The sequence below is a fragment of the Hypomesus transpacificus genome, chromosome 3 (genome assembly GCF_021917145.1).
Source record: "Hypomesus transpacificus isolate Combined female chromosome 3, fHypTra1, whole genome shotgun sequence".
In the NCBI taxonomy this organism is placed as follows: domain Eukaryota; kingdom Metazoa; phylum Chordata; class Actinopteri; order Osmeriformes; family Osmeridae; genus Hypomesus; species Hypomesus transpacificus.
This window is the reverse complement of record NC_061062.1, coordinates 7,143,747-7,165,780: the sequence shown is the minus strand read 5'-3', so window position 1 is coordinate 7,165,780 and position 22,034 is coordinate 7,143,747. Positions and strand designations below refer to the sequence as shown.

Genomic DNA, 22,034 nt, shown 5'->3' with positions numbered 1-22,034 from the left:
ACTTCCCCTTCTTGTTTGACCTCCCTCTGTGCTACAGGTCAAAATTGAGTCCGTGTAACAGGAGATCGAAGCACATTTTGCACAAACACATAAGTACCAAATCATACAGGAACAGTCTTGTCTGGAACCTCAGCCAACCGGGTTGATATGCTTGGATATCATTTGAAGCTCTTGCTGATGTAGGCCCACTGACACCTGATATGCTCACACAAGCAGTTTTATACATACAGTACACATGCAGCAAGTACACCAACAGTAGTATTTACTATGTATACTCAGCTGTCTTGCACACACTTTAGAGCCTGTTAGTTGTAGACTAGACTGCTTCAATGGAGGATCTCCACAGCCACAGAAATGCTTGTCTTGCTGTGAATAATTAGGATGTTAGCACACAGTTTATTATGTAAATGACTTGTGGGCAATACTTTATATTAAGTTTAAATGAACTACCATGCAGCTACACAAACACTTGGCATTAAAGTTACATGAACTACCATGTCATCACAAAGCAATACTTAACAAGAATGTAGGCACATTGCTGCTATGTAGTAGCACTTAATTACAGTTTAGTGGTACAAGTAATGACACAGGTGAAACCTGGTATGGGGATGGTTGAGCTATGCAGGGGTAAGTGGATGTTAACATTGATCTTGTTTGGTAACAACATTCAACTGCCAGTTTCCAACATCCCCTCACCCCTTACGCCCCTCCTCGATACTTCACTTCTTACACTTAACCTTCACCGCTAACACTTAATACCATTGAATGACTTAACATTTTAGATACATAGGAAATGCTATTACAATGCTGTGTTCATGTAACCTTAATGTAAAGTGTTTCTGATTTTGTAAATACGATTTCATCCCAAAAACCTGACTTGTAAAAGGTGAAGCAGGGCATGTTTGCCCCTCTGCTGTGTGGCTTCAGTGTCGTCATGACTACCTGCACCTGCCGTTGTTGTGAAATATCAGACGGGACCGGCTGAGCAGGCTCCACGCAGTAGAATCAAACACGCCCGGCTCACAGGACTGTCTTCAGGAGATGGCCTGTCAGACTGGAACCTCTCACCTCCCCTCATCACGCAAACACCCATCACTGGGCGACGTCTATGTACAACGGGACTGTACTTGACGACAAACATCTTGTGACAGAATGTTTCATAATGCAGCTCTCCATGAGGGCCTGTTTCTCTGAGGAGAATTAAGTAGTCGACACAACTGTTCAGATGTCAGAGATGCCAGACGGTCTTGCTTTTACTTTCTGCTTTGATCGACGGGTTCTTGAAACTTATTTTGCTTCTCGGTGGACTGAAGACGTGAACACATTAAGACATTTGGATTGTTATGTATCCGTCATAATCATGCTGTAACTCATAACAAGTGTTAAACGCAATAAAAGGATCCACAAACCTGTCTGCTTCCTCCTTCACTGTGATGTCCTTCCTTCCCACCAGGGGCAGTGTGGCACTGCTGCTCAGACAGCACCAGGAGTCTTTCTTTCCCTTGGCTAACGGGGGGCTTGACCTGGGGAGCTAAGACAACGGTCGATGTTTAGATTTTCAGAGTTATGAGGTTCTTGTTTTTTCAATAAAAGCAGACACAGCACACAGCATATTCAATGGGGGCATGAATGTAGTTTTTACATTTAATTTGGCGACAATATTCAACAAAATAGCCATAGTGATAAATACAAATGACCACAAGGTGATGACAAAAACGTCTTTCACGCACCAAGGTGAAACACTTCAGCCTCGGACAGCGCTCCGGCACCACTGCCGCTGTGGACGCTGGACATGACGACTCCGTCTTCATAAAACGAAGCAGCAGAGGGTAAGTGCTCCATGAGTGAAATTAGGAGGTTCCTCCACGACGTCCTCATAATAGGAAGACTATCATGTGCGAGCACACACACCCGGTCCGCCATCCTCCCTCACCAACAGGCCCAGCCGGTTCTTTGCACACAGCACCTCATTTCATCACCGTCTCTGTACCCACCAGTGGCGTAACTATAGGGAGTGCAAGGAGTGCAGCTGCACTAGGGCCCGTGGCGAAAGGGGGCCCGTCCTCGATCTCACCGTAAAAGTGAGACAACCTGACCGGGCAACTTCAGGCAATCTGACCGGGCCCCTTGCACCGCTGCGATACCGCAAATTGAGGTTCACATATGATCCAGTCTTATCAATTCGCAAACATTTCTCAATTATGGTGTCAGTTATTCAGAATTATGAGCTATCACCTGCCCAATAAACATTTAAAAACAGTCAGTGTTAACAACAGCAAATAATTAATTTTTCCTCATTTGCCTTTTGCTGAATTAAACAAATGTCGTTTTTATTAAGTAATATTGCCCTCGAAAAATAGCAAGGATGTCTGGGTAATATTGTTGTCAAAGATTCCCGCCCACCCACACACGATTGTTCCCATCCAGTTGTTGGAATACCACAGACAGTTGTTGTTGGGATACTACAGTTGTGTTGCATTAGCGTTTTTAAGCGAATTAGGCTACCCCATGCCATGCCCTTTAACATAAAAGTGGCTCCAGAAAGCGGCAGGAACGAAAAGAGCAAGATGTAAGGGTGGCAAAGCTGTCAAAACTATCCTCATTTGGATTGTGGCGAAGCGTGTTGAAGAGGACGCTACGTCTGACCCCCAGCCCGGCAACAGCAATGAGTGTGAAACTCAGCCACCAGGGTAGGCTAATAATTACATAACGTTTACTGTCTGGTGTATGCAGTTGACATGGCTATTAAACGTCATAAAAATGCACATATAGGCCTAGGCTACCAGGCAGCGGCCAGGTTAGATATAGTAAACTATGTTCAGGATGTAGTCGGAAAATAGCTAAAGCTAGATAGACTAAATGTAAACTAGCATATCTAACGAACATAAAATCAAATATTCACCATCGAAGTGACAGTTTGTTTTTTAATAGTACCCAGATAGCACACATGACAGATCGAAACGTCATTCATAACGTCGGATAAGCGTTGGTAAATGATCAGATTTTCTTCTCATCTCTGTGCTCTATTTCAAACGTCGCAGATATGTCGGCTCATGACTGACTGTTCCATTATGCTCATTCCATGTTGTAGCAAGCATAATCTAGAGCCAGAGACTCGCGAGTCAGAGCCGTTCACTTTTGAAAACAGTCATCTATCTTCACATAGAAGGAGCAGTCGTTACCCTTAATTGTACATCATGAGTAGCCTAAATTTCCTTGCGCATCGCTAAACTGAAAACTCAATAATTTCGCCTGACGATAGGTCGGTAAGGGGCCCGTTGGTGAGATCTGCACTCGGGCCCGCCAAGTCCTTGTTACGCCGCTGGTACCCACGGGTGGTGAACTCTGTAATTGTCAACTTGTTATGGTTGAAAGGAATTGGTCGAATTGGCCACTGCAGTAAGGGCGGATAATCAGATGATGCAAAGCCACGGAAATAAAGGATTACAGGAGAAGCAGGGTGACTTACAGGGACGGCGAAGTAATTCTGTAAGTGGCTGGTTTCGTGTTGGCAGACTTCGGGCTCTCGCTGGTTGCCCCAGTGTGGGAGAGGAGCTGGGGGGGGGGGGGGGGGCTGTACGGAGGACTGTGTGTGTGTCCGGTAAGGGGGACTGTTATTGGCTGATGCTGAGGAGAAAGAACAGCCATCCTTCCAGCAGGAGATTGAGCCCTGCGATCTGATGGCGCACTGTGGGCGGGGCTTGTCCGTTAAGCGCTCCCGGCTCTGTGGCCGTGTCCCCCGCAGGCCGCACCTTCTCCACGGCGCTCTCACCATGTTTGCGACATCGGAACAGATGGTCGAAGAGGGAGAGTTTATCACCGCTGCAGCCTCCACAGCCATCTCTCCCAGCCTCCACTCCACTCTCAAGGCCCTGTTCCACTCTCAGCCCCCCCACACCTACCTCCCCCTCTCTGGGCTCAGGGTATGATCTCATGCCTCATCGACGACAGCAGAAGCCTGTGAACTCACGAAGCACAGGTCCACATGCCTCTGGGCTCATTGTGGAAATGGATAAATGTTTACCCAGCAGCCCTGCCTCTCCCTCGCTGTGCTTGATAGCTTTGTGCTCCTGTGTGTCAGAGTAGCTTACCTCCTTACTGGGGCTCTCTCAATCAATACGCTGTCAGAACCTGGCTGTAGGAAGCACCGGCAGAGTGTCTTCATTCAGCTGAAGCCTGTCTGGATTACTGACACTCAGTAATACTGACAGTAAAACTGTTCGGGAGTCATTTCTGATGTGCATGTAGCTGGTGCGAGGGAACAAGCTGAGAGGCGGGGAGAGAGGTGGGAGTGTTGGGGTTATTAGGAGGAGAAGAGGAGAGCGAGAAGAGGGAAGGAGAGAGGAGGAGGGTGAAGGTGAAGGTGGTTTATTGGATGCTTCCAGGCAGCTGTGTGCTTCTCAGGGATTCATTAAGCCTCACTGGGACCACACACACACACACACTCAGTACCTCAACACACACATACATACTGACCCAATACCTCAACACACACACATCATGGGTTCAATGGAAAACACTCAAACGCCTCAGAACGAGAACAGGACGATCCTCAGACGCTCTGGTCAGATGGGGCTTCAAGACTGGCCCAACCACCTGTGAATGTGGAGAAGCAGACCAGACTATGGAGCACTGCCTTGTCTGCCCTCTACTACCCAACCCTTGCAGCTCAAAAGACCTTGCAGGGTTTAACAAAAATGCAAAGGACCTTGTCAAGCAATGGGAAACTGCCATATAACTCTCACCCTTCAGTGAAACGAAAAGAAGAAAAGACACACACATACACACACACACACACACACATACAAACACACGCACACACACAGACATACAAACACACACACACACACTGACAACTGAGTCTCTCCAGCAGCAGAGCAGATAATTAAGCTGTTCTACATCTCTCTCTGGGCACTGTAGTTTCCTGCCTCATCTTCTCCAGAGCTCTATCAGCTGCCAGCCTCTCCATAGCTCTCAGCCTCTCCAGAGCTCCCAGCCTCTCCAGAGCTGCCAGCCTCTCCAGAGCTGCCAGCCTCTCCAGAGCTCCAGGCTGGAAGATGATTATGAGCTGTGATAATCGTTGTAGACAAGACAACAGAGGACCCATGTGAGATACTGTAATAGAGGCAAGATGATACAATCATGGATGATACAGTCTGGGTCACCTGGGAGAGGAGAGAAGAGTTCTACAGATGCCATGCTGTAGCTTTCAAATGATATATTTTCAAAATCACACGATTAGTATTTGTGAGAAGGATGTCACTTTTATCCTCTTAAAGTTGTTTTTTCGGGGGAAGATCTGGACTCACATGACTGTGTCGTCACTTTATTTCCTGAATAAGCTGATAATTAGAATGAGATCAGACAAGCAGGCAGGCAGACAGACAGACAGAAAGGCAGGCAGGCAGGCAGGCAGGCAGGCAGGCAGGCAGGCAGGCAGGCAGGCTGGCAGGCAGGCAAACCCTCTCTTCCTCCACCCCCCCTTCTCTCTACCTCTAGAGAGAGCGGTGGAAGGGGGATGGTAGAGGGAATCGGGGGGGATTGGGAGGGACAGCCCTCCTCCTCCAGTCTCTCTCTGTTCCTGTGCCAAGGTGCCAGCAGGTCGTCCAGGAGAGCCGGGCCTCATCTCCTCTCTTTATCCTATTCTCTCTCTCTCTCTCTCTCTCTCTCTCTCTCTCTCTCTCTCTCTCTCTCTCTCCCTCCCCCCTCTCTCCTCTTTCTCTTTACATGCCTCTACCAGTACCCACACTGGACTGGCAAATGACATGTCACATGGCGTAAGGTAAGATAACAGAATCTGAACCATACAGAGACCCCCCCCCCCCCCCCTCACTGCAGGTTGGCATGGAATACAGACGGCAGCGAGCCAGGTGGGCTCCTGCTGTCTCACTACATTTTCATTTAGAATGCTGTTCCCAGCATGTCTGAAGGACATTCCCTCCCCCTGCCTCTGCCTGCAACACCCAGCTTCCCCCTGCCTCTTCCTTCCTCCCCCTGCTTCCCCCAGCTTACGCCGCCCACCGTCTCTACCTCAGCCTCCCCTGCCCCCTGTTTACCTGATAGCCTGGAAAACTTCTGGAACGTTCTACCCCTCCGCTCCTGCCAGCAACATGACAGCTGGTGGTGGCCAGCAAGAAATCCCTGCAGAACACATTCATACATGTTAGGTTATTTAGCATGTTCTCACAGTGCTGTGTGGTGGGTTCAGAAGCTGTGCTAGGTGTTCTGGGAATTGACATGACCCTGAACCAGGACCAGGACAAGAACCAGAACCAGAACCAGTATGAGGATCAGGACTAGAACCAGGACCAGAATCAGGACCTGGACGGGAACCAGGAGCTACCTCCTCCAGGCAGCCTGCAGTGGAGCTCCACAAGGAATCTTTAAGACTCTGACTCTGTTTTACTTCCCCTGTCCTGCCTCTCCCCCCTGCCTCTTCCCCCCATCCATGTGTTTCTGTCCAGCTTAGCAGTTGGTTAGCATCCCTCCCCCACTCATCACAGCAGAGACCTGGAGACAGGAACAGCAGACCTGGAGACAGGAACAGCAGACCTGGAGACTGGAACAGCAGACCTGGAGACAGGAACAGCAGACCTGGAGACAGGAACAGCAGACCTGGAGACAGGAACAGCAGACCTGGAGACAGGAACAGCAGACCTGGAGACAGGAACAAAGGAACCTAAAGTAAGATGAACAATGTACAACAATGTACAACATAAAATTGTAATAAAATATAAAATATAGAATTGAATTGAACAAACAGAACAATATATACATGTATGGTAGAGCTTTTGACAGGTACAGAGTGAATGTATCTGATAAACATCCTCTAACCAATGCTTGAAGCACCACAAAGACAAGCTCACTAAGTGTTTCCACAATGCAGAGCTCTGGAGGTGGAGCTTATTGGCTTGATCAATTTTCACATCTGGGAAGATGTTTGTGAAATAGGATTGAATAAGTATACTAGTGTTGGCTGATTTCCTGGATCCTCAAGACCATCGTTTCTTCCAGTTGAATTTCTCAGGTCAAGATCTCAGGAGAGACATGAAATGAAATTTCAGATTGTGTTCCAGTTGTTGATCATGGGAAAGGTCATGTGTTCCTCACCTCCCTATCTCCTGTGACCCCCCCCCCCCCCCTCCGCCCTCTCTCTCCCCCTGATCCCCCCCTCCTCCCCTCTGGTCAATACTGACCTGCTGTGGGAGAGAACCCCTCGGTATCTCATTAGCTATATCATTAGACAGACAGCTGTGTGTGTGTGTGTGCGGGGGGGGGGGCAGCTGGGAGGGGCTGGGGTGTAAGAGGGGGGGCAGCAGGGAGGGGGGAGTTAGGAGGGGGGTTAGCTGGGAGGGGGAATGGATGAGGGGGGGGGTCCGCTGGGGGGAGTGGAGTGGGGGGGGGTGTCAGGTGACCCTGACTGCTGGTGTAAAAGCGCCTCATTTAGTCAGAGAGCAGTAGCAACATGACACAGAAATGTACAATATTTGCATGACATACAGTAATATCATGTACAATATTAACATAACTTAATAATATTGTATACTTTGTTAACACGACATAGTAATATCACATACCAATACATATTAAAACGATATACATTATTAAATAATAAAATAGTAATACCACACCATTAATAAATAATTAAATTACTATACCAAGTACTATCTATTTTAATGCACATATCAATATCACATGAGAGATTAACATGACAATGAATGTCATATACAATATGAAATGATGTGACATAGTAACGTCAAAATAATGAATATAATGTAACGTAAAGTAGACGGTTTTATCCAAAGTGGCAGAGGGAAGGTTAGACCCTGTGCCCTCTAGTTCTGCAGCCAAATTCTCTACTATTGAGCTCTGCTGCCTCCCCTCCCACCCCCTCCTCCTACCTCCTCCCACCTCCTCCCACCTCCCTCCTTCCCTCTCCTCCTCCCAGAAGAGCGGCGCTTCATAGCGGCTCCGTCTCCACAGGGCTGACCAGGATGACAGCTGCCAACACACAAAACAACAGAGGCCATTTTCTTCTGGATGGATCCATGTAAAATTTGTGGAATGGCCGTGATTGTATTGCGGTTATATAGAGTTACATAATATGAACATCTCTGGCTCCATCTGCTGCACCTCCCTCTGGTTCTCCTCTCCCATTAGATCCTCTCTTTATTCCTCTCTGTCTTCCTCTCTGTCTGTCGCAGACACATTGTTCATATCTACACACTCTCCACTGGAAACAGGACTCAGAAATGGCCAGTCCGTCACTCCACAACTGAGGCACACTAGTGATTGTGTTGGTCAAATAGAAAATCGGATGATCTGTAAAATGAAATGGTCCACTCCTGTTAATGCATAAGGTTGTTTTATTGTTCTTCCGTCTCAAGGGCTTGAAGAGGGTGTGGTAAGAAGAGCTTTTTAAAGGATGTGTCAAACCCTCAGCTGAACAGCTGTCCAGCTGTGTTACTGCCCCCCCCCACACACAGACACACATGCGTGCACACACACACATCTCTGACAGTAAAAGCAGAGTGGATGCAGGGCACAATGTTGCTGCCCCTCTGACAGCCCCACTTTTCATCTCCTTGACTTAATTGCTTTCACTCTGAGCTGCTTTCCACATCTCCTCCTATGGCCTTCTCTCTTTCCGTCTCAAGGAGCTGCACTCTTTCTTTTTAATTCTCCCTCCCCTCCCTCCCCCCTCCCTCTCTCTCCCTCCCCTCTACCCCTCTCGCCCTCCCCCCTGGGGTGCTAGCTGAAGATGAAAGAAGGTGTCATGGCAGTCAGGATGACCTCCAGGCTTCTCTATCCTCTGTTCCACCCTTTCCCGTTCACCTGAAGCTCCCTGCCCCCCACCCTTCACTCCCACACCCCTCCTCAACCCCCTCACTCCCCCACTCCTCCTCACCCCTTCGCTCCTCCAACCCTCCTTTCCCCCCGTTCCCTCACCCGTCCCCCTATCCAGAGTTGTGAGATGCAGGTTTCGCCCCTCTCCACGAGGGGGGAGGTAGCTGCAATGATTACTACTCCTCTCTTCTCCTCCATCTTCCTCCATCCTCCTCCCTCCCCCTCCCTCCATTTTCACAGTGGTGGTGTATTTGGTAGCTGGGCTGTGTCAAGCAGACAAGCTTCAACTCACCACCACACCTGACAGGCACTCCCCGTTGCTAGGCAACAGCTCCACATCCTCCCCCTATCGCACTGTCTCTTTATACTGCAGCTGTTTTGTTTTAGCATACATGCAGAAAAAACTGGTGTTTCGCTCAGCATTGGACTTGACTGCACATGGGTGTCAGCAGGAGGAGAGAGGTGAGGGAGGGGAGAGAGGAGGAGAGGAGAGGGAGAGAGGAGGGGAGAGGAAAAGAGGGGAGCGTGAGAGGAGGAGGAGAGTGGGGTAGGGAGAAGAGGAGGGGAGAGGAGCAGGGGGTGAGTCAGGGATCCAGACTGAGACTGAGGACCAGGAGAGACAGGCTGGGCCTGCCTCCAGACCCACACACAGGGAGAGCGGAATCAGCCGTGGAAGCATTCTACGGCAGTTCATTTGAACCAGGAAGCACGCTTTTTCACAGCGTCAGCAGTTTCTGGCAAGAGCAGAGAACAAACAAGCTTTGGTAATAGCGTGTCAGTGCTGTTCCCTCTCCTCTCCTCTTCTACCCCTTTGCTCCTTATCCTCCTCACTTCCTCCTCTCAGCATCCTCCTCTCCGTACTCTCTAACCTCCCCTTCTCCCCTCTTCCCCTTCCTATCATCCCCTTCTCCTCCTCTCCCTCTCCCTTTCTCCCCATTCTTCTCTCCTCCTCTCCCTATCCTCCTCTCCTCCTCTCTTTCTCCAGCTAACAGGAAGAAGGAACTGACTAAGACCATCGATTGGCCCGGCCGGGGCCCACTGACCCAACGACAGTTGTCATGAGAGCAACATCAGCTCCAGACAGACCAGAGATGTTCTAGGTTCTGTGGCTGGTCCTGGTTCTGCTCCCGGACTCAGTCACAGAATATTCAATCTGGCACCTGGCCGTCTCCACGAGCAGATTATCAGTCATGCTCCCTCTGGTCTCAGAGATGCCCAGAACACGCCTATACCAGGATAACCATGTCAGTCAGGACCTGAGAGAGCCAGAGGGAGACAGAGGGAGAAATAGAGAGAGAGAGGGAGAGGGAGAGGGAGAGGGAGAGGGAGAGGGAGAGGGAGAGGGAGAGGGAGAGGGAGAGAGAGAGAGGGAGAGGGAGAGGGAGAGGGAGAGGGAGAGGGAGAGGGGATGAAGTCGGGGGCTGTTTGTTTCTGTCTTATTTGAGAGAAAATGGAGGACAGTGTTTGCATGTGGAACCACTTCCCTCCGACTAATGACTTCTAATTTCACGGCAAATAAAGTCAACAACTGTGCTTTACAAAACTGCTTTGTTCAGCAAAGGCCACAACATCAAACTACTTGACTTTCCGCTAAACTAGAGGTGAAGTAGAGCCTGACTTGTGTTTATCTCCGTAAGACTTAAAATGTTGACGCATTGAACATTCTGGCTTGTTGTTTTAAACCTTGTCAGGGAACTGTTTGTCTCTGTTCTAAACGCTAGTGTGCGGTTCCTGAGGGATGTACAGTATTGGTACCAATATATACACTCAGTACAGTATTAGTACTGATACACGCATCCACTACAGTATGAGTATGAATATACACATGCAGTACAGTATGAGGGAAGTAAATATCTCCACCTGCAGTCCTCTCCCCCGCAGCCTGCTGTTCCTCCCAGCTGCTGTGCTCATCACTCCACGGCACGCCTGTCCTGGGCACAGACACGCTAATCCAGGATTCGGCACACTCACTCGGACAACATTCCGAGGTCCGCTTACAGGAACGTAACCCTTCTGCTCAGTGTGCACAGGAACACTCATACTCCCACGCATACATGCATGCTCAGACACACACACACACACACACACATCCACACTCAGATACACATACACAGTAGCTAACTGATGTATGGCACAGTCATGTTACGTAGCTAGCTGCAGTCATGTTCAGTAGCTCACAGCAGTAGGCCATGGCACAGTCATGTTCAGTAGCTTACTACAGTCATGTTCAGAAGCTAATTGCAGTAGGGTACAGTTAAGTTCAGCAGCTAATGGTAGTCCTATTCAGTAGCTAACTACAGTATGGTACAATCATGTTCAGTAGCTAACTCCAGTCATGTATATACTATAATGTTTGGCACTATAGCCTAATGTATGTCACTGTATATCACCAAACATGGGGGCTGGGGATGAGAGGGGGATAGTTGAGGTGGGAGAGGGGGAGGAGAGAGTTGGAGTTGAGAAGGGGGTAGACATGAAAAGTATTCTCAAGTGCGGTGAACAGGACTAAACCCGACTACATCCAGTCTCTCGTCCAGCCTTACACGCCCACCCGCCACCTATGGTCTTCTTCGGACAACCGTCCATTGGTCCCACCTCTCAAGAGCGCCCGCTCCCAACCCAAGCTTTTCTCTTGTCTGGCCCCCCAATGGTGGAATCATCTCCCCACCTCCATCACAGATGCTGACTGTCTCTCCACCTTCAAGAAAAGGCTAAAGACACACTTGTTCCGGGAGTACAACGGTACTTAAGAAAGAATTGTTGGTTATTTCCACCAGGAACACAAGAAACTTATTGAGGGACTCGCTGCACTTGTTGGTTAGTTGTAACTGATTTAACTGCTTGTACTTGTTGTGAATCATATTATTGTTGCTTGCTTTTCTCCAGGTACACTCTAGCACTCTCGAGGATCATGTTGTTTAATTGTTTAATTGAAATGTGTTTAACTACATGCTCTTCTGGTTCAACCCATTGGCACTTATTTGCTTCTCACAATGTATGGTCATGTTTTGGTTACCCGCAATGTTTTTGGGGCTCCCCCATTGTTGATGATCATTGACCTATGCACTTTTTGTAAAGCTCTCCCTTGTAAGTCGCTTTGGATACAAGCGTCTGCCAAATGACTAAATGTAGATGTAATGTAATGCAAACACCTTCCAAACAGAAACATCACTTTAGAGGGAGAACAAGCCTCCCTCTCAGGGAGTGAATGGAACGCTTCAGCACAGGAAGTTCCACTGAGGGCAGGATGCTGGCCCAGGACGCACTGCAAACAGGAGGACAGAGAGCTGGGTGCATGTGTGGGGGCTGGTGCGAGGGGGTAGTGGGCAGGTGTGGGGGCGTTAGGGTGAGGGGTTGGTGGAGCAGAGTGGAGCAGAGTGGAGTAGTCTGTGCGGGGCAGTCAGTCAATACTGGGGTCACCTATGGGGTCACTTCTGGAGTCTACTGCTATACAACTATACATCTTTCCTACTATACATTTCAACGACTATATTAATATGCATCCACTCAGAGTGCTGTGAGAGGCTGGTCTATTACAGTGCTGCAGCATAAGAGAAATGAATCCACTGACACAGGAAACCTGTAACATGTTTATTGGAACCCAGTGACAGCATTCTGTAGTTTGTCAGAGCAGATCTGCAAGTAAGGAAGTAAGGAATCCCTGGGGGGGATTCTACTTGTATAGAATTGTTATGCAAATGGACAAAAAAACATTTTAACCAAACAGTAGTTAGTTCCACCTTTCCACATAATTATGTTAAAGACAGGAAAAAAGAAGGAAACAATTATTTTGGTAGCTAATCATTAGTTCCATGAAACTATTTGAGAATGTGATTTAGTTACTTCATTGTTGTAAACCCCTAAGTGGAATGCACATATGAGCAGTATGTAAGAAGACACTGTCAAGAAAAGTTGTCCTTCCTTAGGCTCTTTAAGACAGAGGAAGTCACACAGCTATATCAACTCTCCTCATGTACATACAACTATAAATTAAGATATAATATCTCATGGGGTCAAAGCTGCAGTGAATTGACATTGCAAACAGGCCACACCTACAAACAAACAGCCTATCATACACAGATTACGTTTCAGAGACCAGAAACCATGTTCTCTATCTCAGACCTGCAGTGAACCAAGCAGAACTGAGCTGAAAAGGTTTGACTACTGCAAGTGAATGCCGCCCAACAACAATCAGCAAATGTCAGGCTAAAGCAGAGTTGCTGAGAGGTGGTCAGTTGTGGGAGTGAGTCAGTGGGGCCAGAGTTGGAGAGGGGGAGTCAGGAAGTGAGGGAGGTAGTGATACTGATGAGCTACGCATTGACACCTGTTAGATACCAGTCTAGATCTGTTTAAACTTTTACCTCAGGCTCAGCTTGTAAACTTTCACCTCAGGCTCAGCTTGTAAACTTTCACCTTAGGCTCAGCTTGTAAACTTTCACCTCAGGCTCAGCTTGATAAATACAACAATAATTATGCAGTGGGAGCAGCTGGAGGCCCATTAGAACACAATGTTCCTGTTATACTGCTATAACTTCCTGTTATACTGCTGTAACTTCCTGTTATACTGCTGGAGCTTCCGGTTACTCTGCGGCAACTTCCTGTTATACTGCTGTAACTTCCAAGTATGAAGCTTGGCCTCAGCACACAGGCAGGAACAGACCAGAGCAGACAGACAGATAACTCCACAGGAATGCTCGATAACTACTTCAGGCTCCCCAGAAAAATAAGCTAATCAGATTGTTGTAAAGTTCTCTTACCATAAGGACAGCTTTTACCCACTGGGGAAGAATAAAAATCAACCTCACCAGCTTCATCAGATCCAGCGTTCTGTCCACTCCAACATTCAAACGTGATTGAATCTAATAAATGTATCCCCTCAAAGATTCCAGGCACTTATAGAATGGAACCATGGCAGCTCTGTGAAAAGGAAGCACATGGACATGGGATCTGCTGTGGTTCCCAGCAGGAGCCAGTAGGTAGTATCGGGTGACTGCACCTTCAAAGGGCTGTCTGGGGTCAACTAGAGGGCTCTCTGGGGTCAACTAGAGGGCTGTCTGGGGTCAACTAGAGGGCTGTCTGGGGTCAACTAGAGGGCCGTCTAGGGTCAGGTAGAGGGCCGTCTGGGGTCAGCTAGAGGTCCGTCTGTAGTCAGCTAGAGGGCCGTCTTGGGTCAACTAGAGGGCCGTCTGGGGTCAGCAAAGGGCTGTCTGGGGTCAGCAAAGGGCTGTCTGGGGTCAGCAAAGGGTCATCTGGGGTCAGCAAAGGGCCGTCTGGGGTCAGCAAAGGGCTGTCTGGGGTCAACTAGAGGGCTGTCTGGGGTCAACTAGAGGGCCGTTTGGGGTCAGCTAGAGGGCCGTCTTGGGTCAGCAAAGGGCTGTCTGGGGTCAGCAAAGGGCCGTCTGGGGTCAGCAAAGGGCTGTCTGGGGTCAGCAAAGGGCCGTCTGGGGTCAACTAGAGGGCCGTCTGGGGTCAGCTAGAGGGCCGTCTGGGGTCAACTAGAGGGCCGTCTGGGGTCAGCTAGAGGGCCGTCTTGGGTCAACTAGAGGGCTGCATATTCAGGGCATCTGCCAATCCCATAATCCTCTCCTGCCCTCCCAGCCCACATGACTCTGCTTCCACCACAGAGCAGGATGGCTTCACATAACACCACTCCTAGATAAATACAATTAAGACTGATTTGGCACATTCTTGATTAACTATGCTGTAGCATCATTTAGCACTTTTTCAACATTTTGTTCTTAAAATTGTCACCCTGTGTTGGCACATGACTTACAGACAGACAAACAGATAGACAGGCAGACAGACAGACAGGCAGACAAGCAGACAGACACATGATGAACAATATTATCACAATGTAGTTACTGCTTTAGCAGAGATTTGCTACGTGAAGGATGGACCACCTAGAAGGTTTTCATTCATATCAACCCTACAGAGGGACATTAACTGCACATTAACTTTTTGAACAAGGTGAACACTCAATCCCATCCTTTACTTTCATGATGTAAATCTGGGTTTTTGCTTGTCTGCATGTTCCCTACATTCACTTGACTGTAAACAAAATATGGATTAAAAACCAGAGAAGTGAAATCAGCCAGATGTGAAAACAATAATGCTGTTCTGCTGTAAAATAAGTTACAAAATTGAAATAAAAATCTTTGCATACATTACAAAACTTCTAAACTGTGTTTCTCAAACTTTAGAAACACATGTTAAGTCTATAAATATCTTTACAAATATACATGTTAATCAATCAAATAAACCCTTTCTATCAATTTAAATGAATAAATGTTTACATGAGCAAGACAGTGTATTCTAGATTGCAATGCTTTGATTCTAAAACGTTTACATTTGTTTTCATTTTAAGCACATGGCTGTTTTGCCAGCAATATGATACATATTTGCATTTATATATTTACAAATAAAAACATTTTAGATGCATATAAAACCCCCAATGCTAAGTGTCACTCCTATCAACAACCTTGACTAAAACACTAGTCTCTGTTCCAGGAAGACCGAAGCTTCGGCTGTGCTGAGGAGGGGGTGAGATCAGAGTGTCATCGGAAGAACTTGGTTTCTGGCTCTGCTGGTACATTGCACGTTACCAGTGTTGTCCAGTGTCCATGGTCTGATCCTCTGTTCTCTATAGGCACAGATGGTTTCTCCCTATACTCTGTCAATACCAAAACACTGGCCAAGTAAAAAAATATAATCTTTGATGAAGAAAAAAAAAAGAAAAAAAAAGAAACATCCTTCAAATGATCAGACTCTTCCTCCGCCCAGTTGGCAGGGCTGGCAGGAGGAGGAGACTGGGGAGTATTGCTGCCATGTGGCGAGGAGGAGGTGGGGAGCAGATCCCGACCACCACACACCCCCCACTCCCGGAGTTTAAGTCCGGACGACCCCGTTAGTCTGGTGCTGCTTGGTGAGGCAGGGGTGGTCAGGGAGGGGGTCGGGGGCAAACACAGAGTCATCCCCCGAGGAGGAGCAGGTGCTGCTGGAGTCCTGGCAGGCTGGGGAATACTGCTCGAACGGCACGGACAGGTCCAGGTACTCCTGCGGGGGGCGGGCGGGGGGGGGGGGGGGTTAGTACACACGGTAGCATCACCTGGTAGCATCCTCTATCATGAAGCTGGTAGCTTCACCTTATGGTCAGGGTGAAGACGAAGGGGTAAAAGTGAGGTCGAGGGTGGGGGATGAGGGTAAGGAGGTGAAGGGTAGGGGTACGGGGGAGAGTAGGGGGTGAGGTTCAGGGGGTAGGAGAGCTTACGTCTGTGGTGGTCATGGTGAGCACACGGTCCTGGTCCTCCACCAGATGTCTGAAGGTAGGTCTCTGAGAGGGGACAGCGTGCCAGCACTCCCTCATGATCATGTACCTGCGCAGGGCACATAGCATTCACAATAAGAATACATGTTATTCACGGCGCCTTTCTCAACACCCAAGGACACCGTACAGGGGTACACAAGACATTAAAAGCAGCAAAATAAAGAACTACTACATTACTACTGCTGCACAGCATTACTACTGCTATACAGCATTACTACAACTAAGTATACTGTATAGTTTTACTACTGCTATGTAGCACTGCCACAACTATACAGTATTACTATGAATAATTAGAAAGTACCTCTAGTACAGTACTACTACAACTAGTAGTGTTACTATTATTATTAATTATACAGTATATTACTGTATATAACTGTACTGTATATTACTACTGTGTATTTGACGTACAGTTCGTGGGTGCAGTTGGCAGGCTTGTCCATGCGATGCCCCTCCTTCAGTAGCTTGAAGAGCTCCTCCACTGGGATGCCTGGGTAGGGAGACCCCCCCAGGGTGAAGATCTCCCACAGCAGCACTCCATACGACCACCTGGGGATCAGCTGCACTGTTAGCACACTGCTAGGCTAGCTCACACCAGCAACACTGTTAGCACACTGCTAGGCTAGCTCACACCAGCAACACTGTTAGCACACTGCTAGGCTAGCTCACACCAGCAACACTGTTAGCACACTGCTAGGCTAGCTCACACCAGCAACACTGTTAGCACACTGCTAGGCTAGCTTACACCAGCCACACTGTTAGCACACTGTTAGGCCAGCTCACAATAGGCCGCCTTTGTGGTGTGGTGAGTGTGCACACATCCATGGTGTACTGGGCTGTGTTCAGCCATCTCTCTCTCTCTCTCTCTCTCTCTCTCTCTCTCTCTCTCTCTCTCTCTCTCTCTCTCTCTCTCTCTCTTTCTCTCTCTCTTTCTCTTTCTCTTTCTCTCTCTCCCTCTCTCTCCTTCTCTCTCTCTCTCTCTGTCCCTCTCTCTTTCTCTGTCCAGCAGAACATTCCAGCAGTGTGCTGGTGATTTTTGCTAAGTAGCTGAGTAAACAGAGGAGGGCTGTTAAACTGGCCTGCTATTGTTTGGCCCTCCACAATCTGCCACCCCCCTCAACTCCCCTCAGCAAGAATAATCTAATTATCCATGCTCCTGTCCAGAGGGTGAAAACCTGGCGCTACTTATACACACACACACACACACACACACGCACACACACACATGTACACACATGCACGGACACACACACACGCACGGACACACAGTTATACAAAGACACACAGACGAATGTGTACCGGTATGTTATCTCAGTAGCAGTTCATCATGGTTGAGAGTGAGTAGAGGGTGAGCAGTTCAACTCTCCCTCTACTCTGCTGCCTCAGTGTGCTCTGTCTCTGCCTCCACTCTGCTGCCCAAGTATGCACTGCCTCTATATCCTGGTCTGCCTCAGCATGCTCTCCCTCCTGGTCCAGACTATACATGCTTTTTCACTGCATGGTACTGTACCAGCTTGACTCAACTTTTTCTGGTTTTCCATCAGGCAAATCTGGTACCTTGTTCCTGGTACTTGGTACCTCCATCTAGGTTCCAAACTGCCTGAGGCAATACCTAACTGACAAACCGGCAGTTTCAAGCAGCTTTGCAATGACGTCTAGCTACATTTTTCAGGAGGTACTATCTGCAGTGCAAAACAAAATACCTGAAACGAGTCATGCATTGGAAAAGCAGCTTGAGTCTGATGCCTGAGAGCTATTTCTCCCTTTCTCTGTAATGCCGCTTGACATTTCTACCAGTATAAACCCCTGCTTTCTCCCCGTCTCCCCCTGCCTCTCTCATCCCTAACCCTAAACACCTTACCCAGAACCTCACCCTCAACCTCAACCCCTTGCCTACAGTTTATCCAGACAAACATGGGAGCAATCACATAAGAATGGAGCTTGGAAAGAGCTTGTTTGAGCCTTTGAAATATTCTCGAAACGTCTTTAGGAATAAAGACTGGGAGGAATGGTACAGCAGGGATTCACTGATAGCACAAGGAGAGGACGGAGGCCTGCAAGCCATCTCTCTCTCTCTCTGTTGTCACGCACAAAGATTAAAGTACAAACAGCGTCTAGAATGTGGTGCTGATATACAAAGGGCCCAGGATTATCATCCAGCGCAGATGAGAGCCAGCGGAGATAACCAGGGACTAGGGAGGGAATGGGATCAATCCATATTCACACGCGCAGCTCCGTGTTTGACGCTAACGTGTTCTGCCTGCGTGGCTGTGAAGCGCTGGGGGGAGGGAACTCACACGTCGCTCTGGTGGGTGTACACCCTGTCAAACAGAGCCTCGGGAGCCATCCACTTCACAGGCAGACGACCCTGCGGAAACACAACAGCAGTGTCAGCACAACCTGCCCAAGAGACCAGGCCACGCCAGACCAGGCCACGCCAGACCAGGCCACGCCAGGCCAGACCAGACAAGACCTGGCCAGAGAAGACCTGGCCAGACCAGGCCAGGCCAGGCCAGACCAGACCAGGTACTGAGATTCAAGGTAGTGAGGTGGTCTGTGTCTGTCAGTGGAGGTTGGGGAGCAGGTGGAGACTTACGTTGGTGGTCTTCTTGTAGTAGTCTATGTTGTGCACGTCTCTGGCCAAGCCGAAGTCAGCAATTTTCATGATGTTGTCCTCCGTCACCAGAACATTCCTGGCGGCCAGGTCTCTATGGATACACTAATGACACCCAACACAGACGTCTCAACAGGCTTGTCTAACGAGTGGTGTCCAGGTGAGTGTTCAGTTACTCTCTTAAATGTGTGTGTTGGTGCATGTGTGTGTGTATGTGTGCGAGTAACTGGTTGGTGCATGTGTGTGTGTGTATACCTTCTGCGAGGCCAGGTATTCCATTCCCCGGGCCACCTGGTAGGCGCAGGAGACCAGGTCCTTGAAGGTGAGCTGCTCCTCAGGAATCTTGCAGGTATCAAAGGAGTAGGAGTAGTCCATACCAGGGGGGCGGCGGGCACGCAGGTACTCCCTCAGGTTCCCCTTGGAGGCGTACTCCACCAGCACATACAGGGGTCCTGTACACACACACACACACACAAACCAACGCACACGCATACACTGGTTACACACTGATATACACACACCAGTTTCACACTGGTACCTACTGGGCCCTGCACACCTACACACACATCCCCCCCCCCCCCCCCCCCCCCCCCACACACACACACACACACACACACACACACACACACACACACACACACACACACACACTTCAGCCCGTCAGCTCACCGTCCTGTGTGCATGCCCCCAGCAGGTTGATGATATTCTTGTGCTTCCCAATCATCTTCATCATCTCCATCTCCGATACCAGATCGGACAGGTCCTTATCACTGGCATCATCTGGAGAGAGGGCCGAATGTGAAAGAGAGAGAAGAACAGGCTATATTGAAGAAGGCTCTGACATTGAAGATCTTTAACCATTGCTACAGGAAATAGTTTGCCTGGACTCCTGGCCCGGCCCTGACTCGAGGCGTCCTGACAAACCTTTCAGCATCTTCACAGCAACAGTGAGCGGCTTGTTGGGTTTCTCCTTGTCGATGCCGATGGCCTCAGCCATCACCACCTGGCCAAAGCAGCCCTCCCCCAGGGGCTTGCCCAGGGTCAGCCTGCAACACAGCAGCTCAGGCTCGCTCACCACACTCACTGCGCATTTATTTAGCGGACACTTTTACCCAAAGTGTCCTACAAATCCCAAACGCTGCGTCAATCACCAAGTCGTTCAACACACAAACACCCAGCCATGCTCTCTGCTGCTCGAAGGAGATATCCAAGCTCTCCGACTGCAGCAGAGTGGTTCCGGAGGGGTTGTGCGGTAGACCTTCTCACCTGCTTCTGGAGAACTCCCACTTTGGGTCGGAGGGAAGCTCCAGCTCTGACACGTGGGCCAGCATTGGTCCATCACTGGAAGACAGGCGGGCGATGCGGACCAATGGGGTGTTGGAATTCATGGAGGAGTTGGACTCCAAGGACACCTGCTTGGGTGCAAAACACAGACTGTTCTAGTTCCTGAAGAGAGCTCAGACTGTTCTAGTTCCTGAAGAGAGCTTAGACTGTTTGAGTTCCTGAAGAGAGCTCTGACTGTTCTAGTTCCTGAAGAGAACTCAGACTGTTCGAGTTCCTGAAGAGAACTCAGACTATTGTAGTTCCTGAAAAGAACTCAGACTATTCGAGTTCCTGAAGAGAACTCAGACTGTTCGAGTTCCTGAAGAGAACTCAGACTGTTCGAGTTCCTGAAGAGAACATGTAGAGAAACGGGGACAGAGAGAGGGATGAGAGAGGAACAAAGAGAGGGAGGGAGGAGTGAAAAAGGATCAGAAAGAGGGAAGGAGTGAGGGATGAGAGACAGCAGGCTACTGCTATACTGTCCGGTTCTTTCCATTGGCATAAAGTCCATGAAGAATGGACCACTTAGTCCACAACAGCAGAGTGTTTCTCTTGGAGCTGGGGTGTCGCTAGGGGCAGGAGAGTGACACCTCAACAGGGAGTGATAAGGTAGGAGGCAGGCAAGGGGAAGGAGGGGTGCAGGGGGGTGGGGGGGGGGCTGTGGGAGGTTGAGAAGATGCAGCTATTCATCAGTGAACTCTGTCTCTACTAGTCAGTTCTGGAGGCATCTACAACTCTGACTCCATTAATCATCCAGCTGGGGGGCGGGGGATGTCCAACATGATGAAGAGCTTGTTCTGTTGTTGTCAACCAGGTCTCCATCTTCTATGTCCAGAAGGTTCTGGAAACAGACATGTCCACTCACACCCCCTCATGTATGCCCCCTCCCCCCCTCCCCCCCCCCCGTCTCCTCTACTGGGGCGACAGGAAAACGCAGGAGAAAAACTCCAGATGGGATTTCAGAGAGATGAAAGTCAGACATACCGACTGCTTTTATGCAAGATTTAGTCAGAGTTATGAAAACCTTCCCAAGGCACGAAGGAATTAGGAGAAACAAGGAACTGTTACGGCCATACAAGTCATGAAACACGTTTCACACTGACCTCAGCATAGAGTGCAGGCTGAGCATGAATGTGCATCTCTCCTTGTGTATCTCTCAGTGTGCATCTCTCTGTGTGTATCTCTCAGTGTGTATATCTCAGTGTGTAAACTCATACTATTGCTGAATGATAAATGATGATTGCATCAAATAAGTGATTACATCAATGCATAGGAGGCAGAGAGAGGGAGAGAGGAAGAGAGACGGATTTAGGGTGAAATAGAGAGAGAGAGAGAGAGAGAGAGAGGAAGAGAGAGAGGGAAAGAGAGAGGAAGGAAGATAGGGTTTGAAGGAACCTTGTATCTACTTTCTGTTACCTGTCTCTTGAGGGGGAACTTGGAGAGCTTCTGTACAGGCGGGGTGGGCGGGGTCTTCTGGGTGGCCATCCTCATGCGACACAGGATGATGATGACCACGGCCAGGATGAAGAGCACGCAGCCCGTCACGTAGATCAGGATGTCGGCGTAGTCATCCTCCCTGTCTGGATCCTCTTCTGGGGCTGGGGGGAGGAGGGGGTAGGAGAGGGGGGGGGGGAGGGGGGGAGGGGAGGGGGGAGGAGAGGGGGGCATGGGGGGGGGGGCGGGGGGCGAAGAACAGGTTTGGCTCACACGCTATCATCACTGTTCTGAGCTCGATCAGATTAGCCAGAGGGCCGTGTGGATTGAAACCATGATAAAGAGTGGAAAAGTTACATTTGGCTTAGTCAGTCGGTACCGTAGGAGGACTGACTGTTCTGAGAGGCTTCCCTCACTGCAAACAATAATAAGGTACACTGGAGTTGGCAAAGCTTGTGCTTTCAGTTGGAAAGTCTTCAATTATGTAATCACTGC

At 49.1% G+C, this 22,034-nt stretch overlaps 1 protein-coding gene and 1 long non-coding RNA gene across 2 annotated transcripts; both read right to left on the bottom strand.

Annotated features, from left to right (window-relative positions):
* LOC124464799 lies at positions 1-1,951 on the bottom strand. The gene is made up of 3 exons (XR_006955763.1): positions 1,731-1,951; positions 1,410-1,531; positions 1-1,307 (listed from the first exon to the last, which is right to left on the bottom strand). It is a non-coding gene; the product is annotated as an uncharacterized LOC124464799 (long non-coding RNA).
* A 10,473-nt stretch (positions 1,952-12,424) lies between these two features.
* On the bottom strand, positions 12,425-21,719 carry fgfr3 (fibroblast growth factor receptor 3; the record flags this gene model as incomplete). The annotated part of the gene is made up of 10 exons (XM_047051706.1): positions 12,425-15,900; positions 16,115-16,220; positions 16,580-16,717; positions 18,466-18,536; positions 18,765-18,887; positions 19,038-19,234; positions 19,452-19,562; positions 19,707-19,828; positions 20,049-20,194; positions 21,522-21,719. Coding segments are annotated over 10 exons (1,380 nt in total), but the record flags the coding sequence as incomplete, so codon positions are not given.
* Between the last annotated feature and the right edge of the window lie 315 nt (positions 21,720-22,034).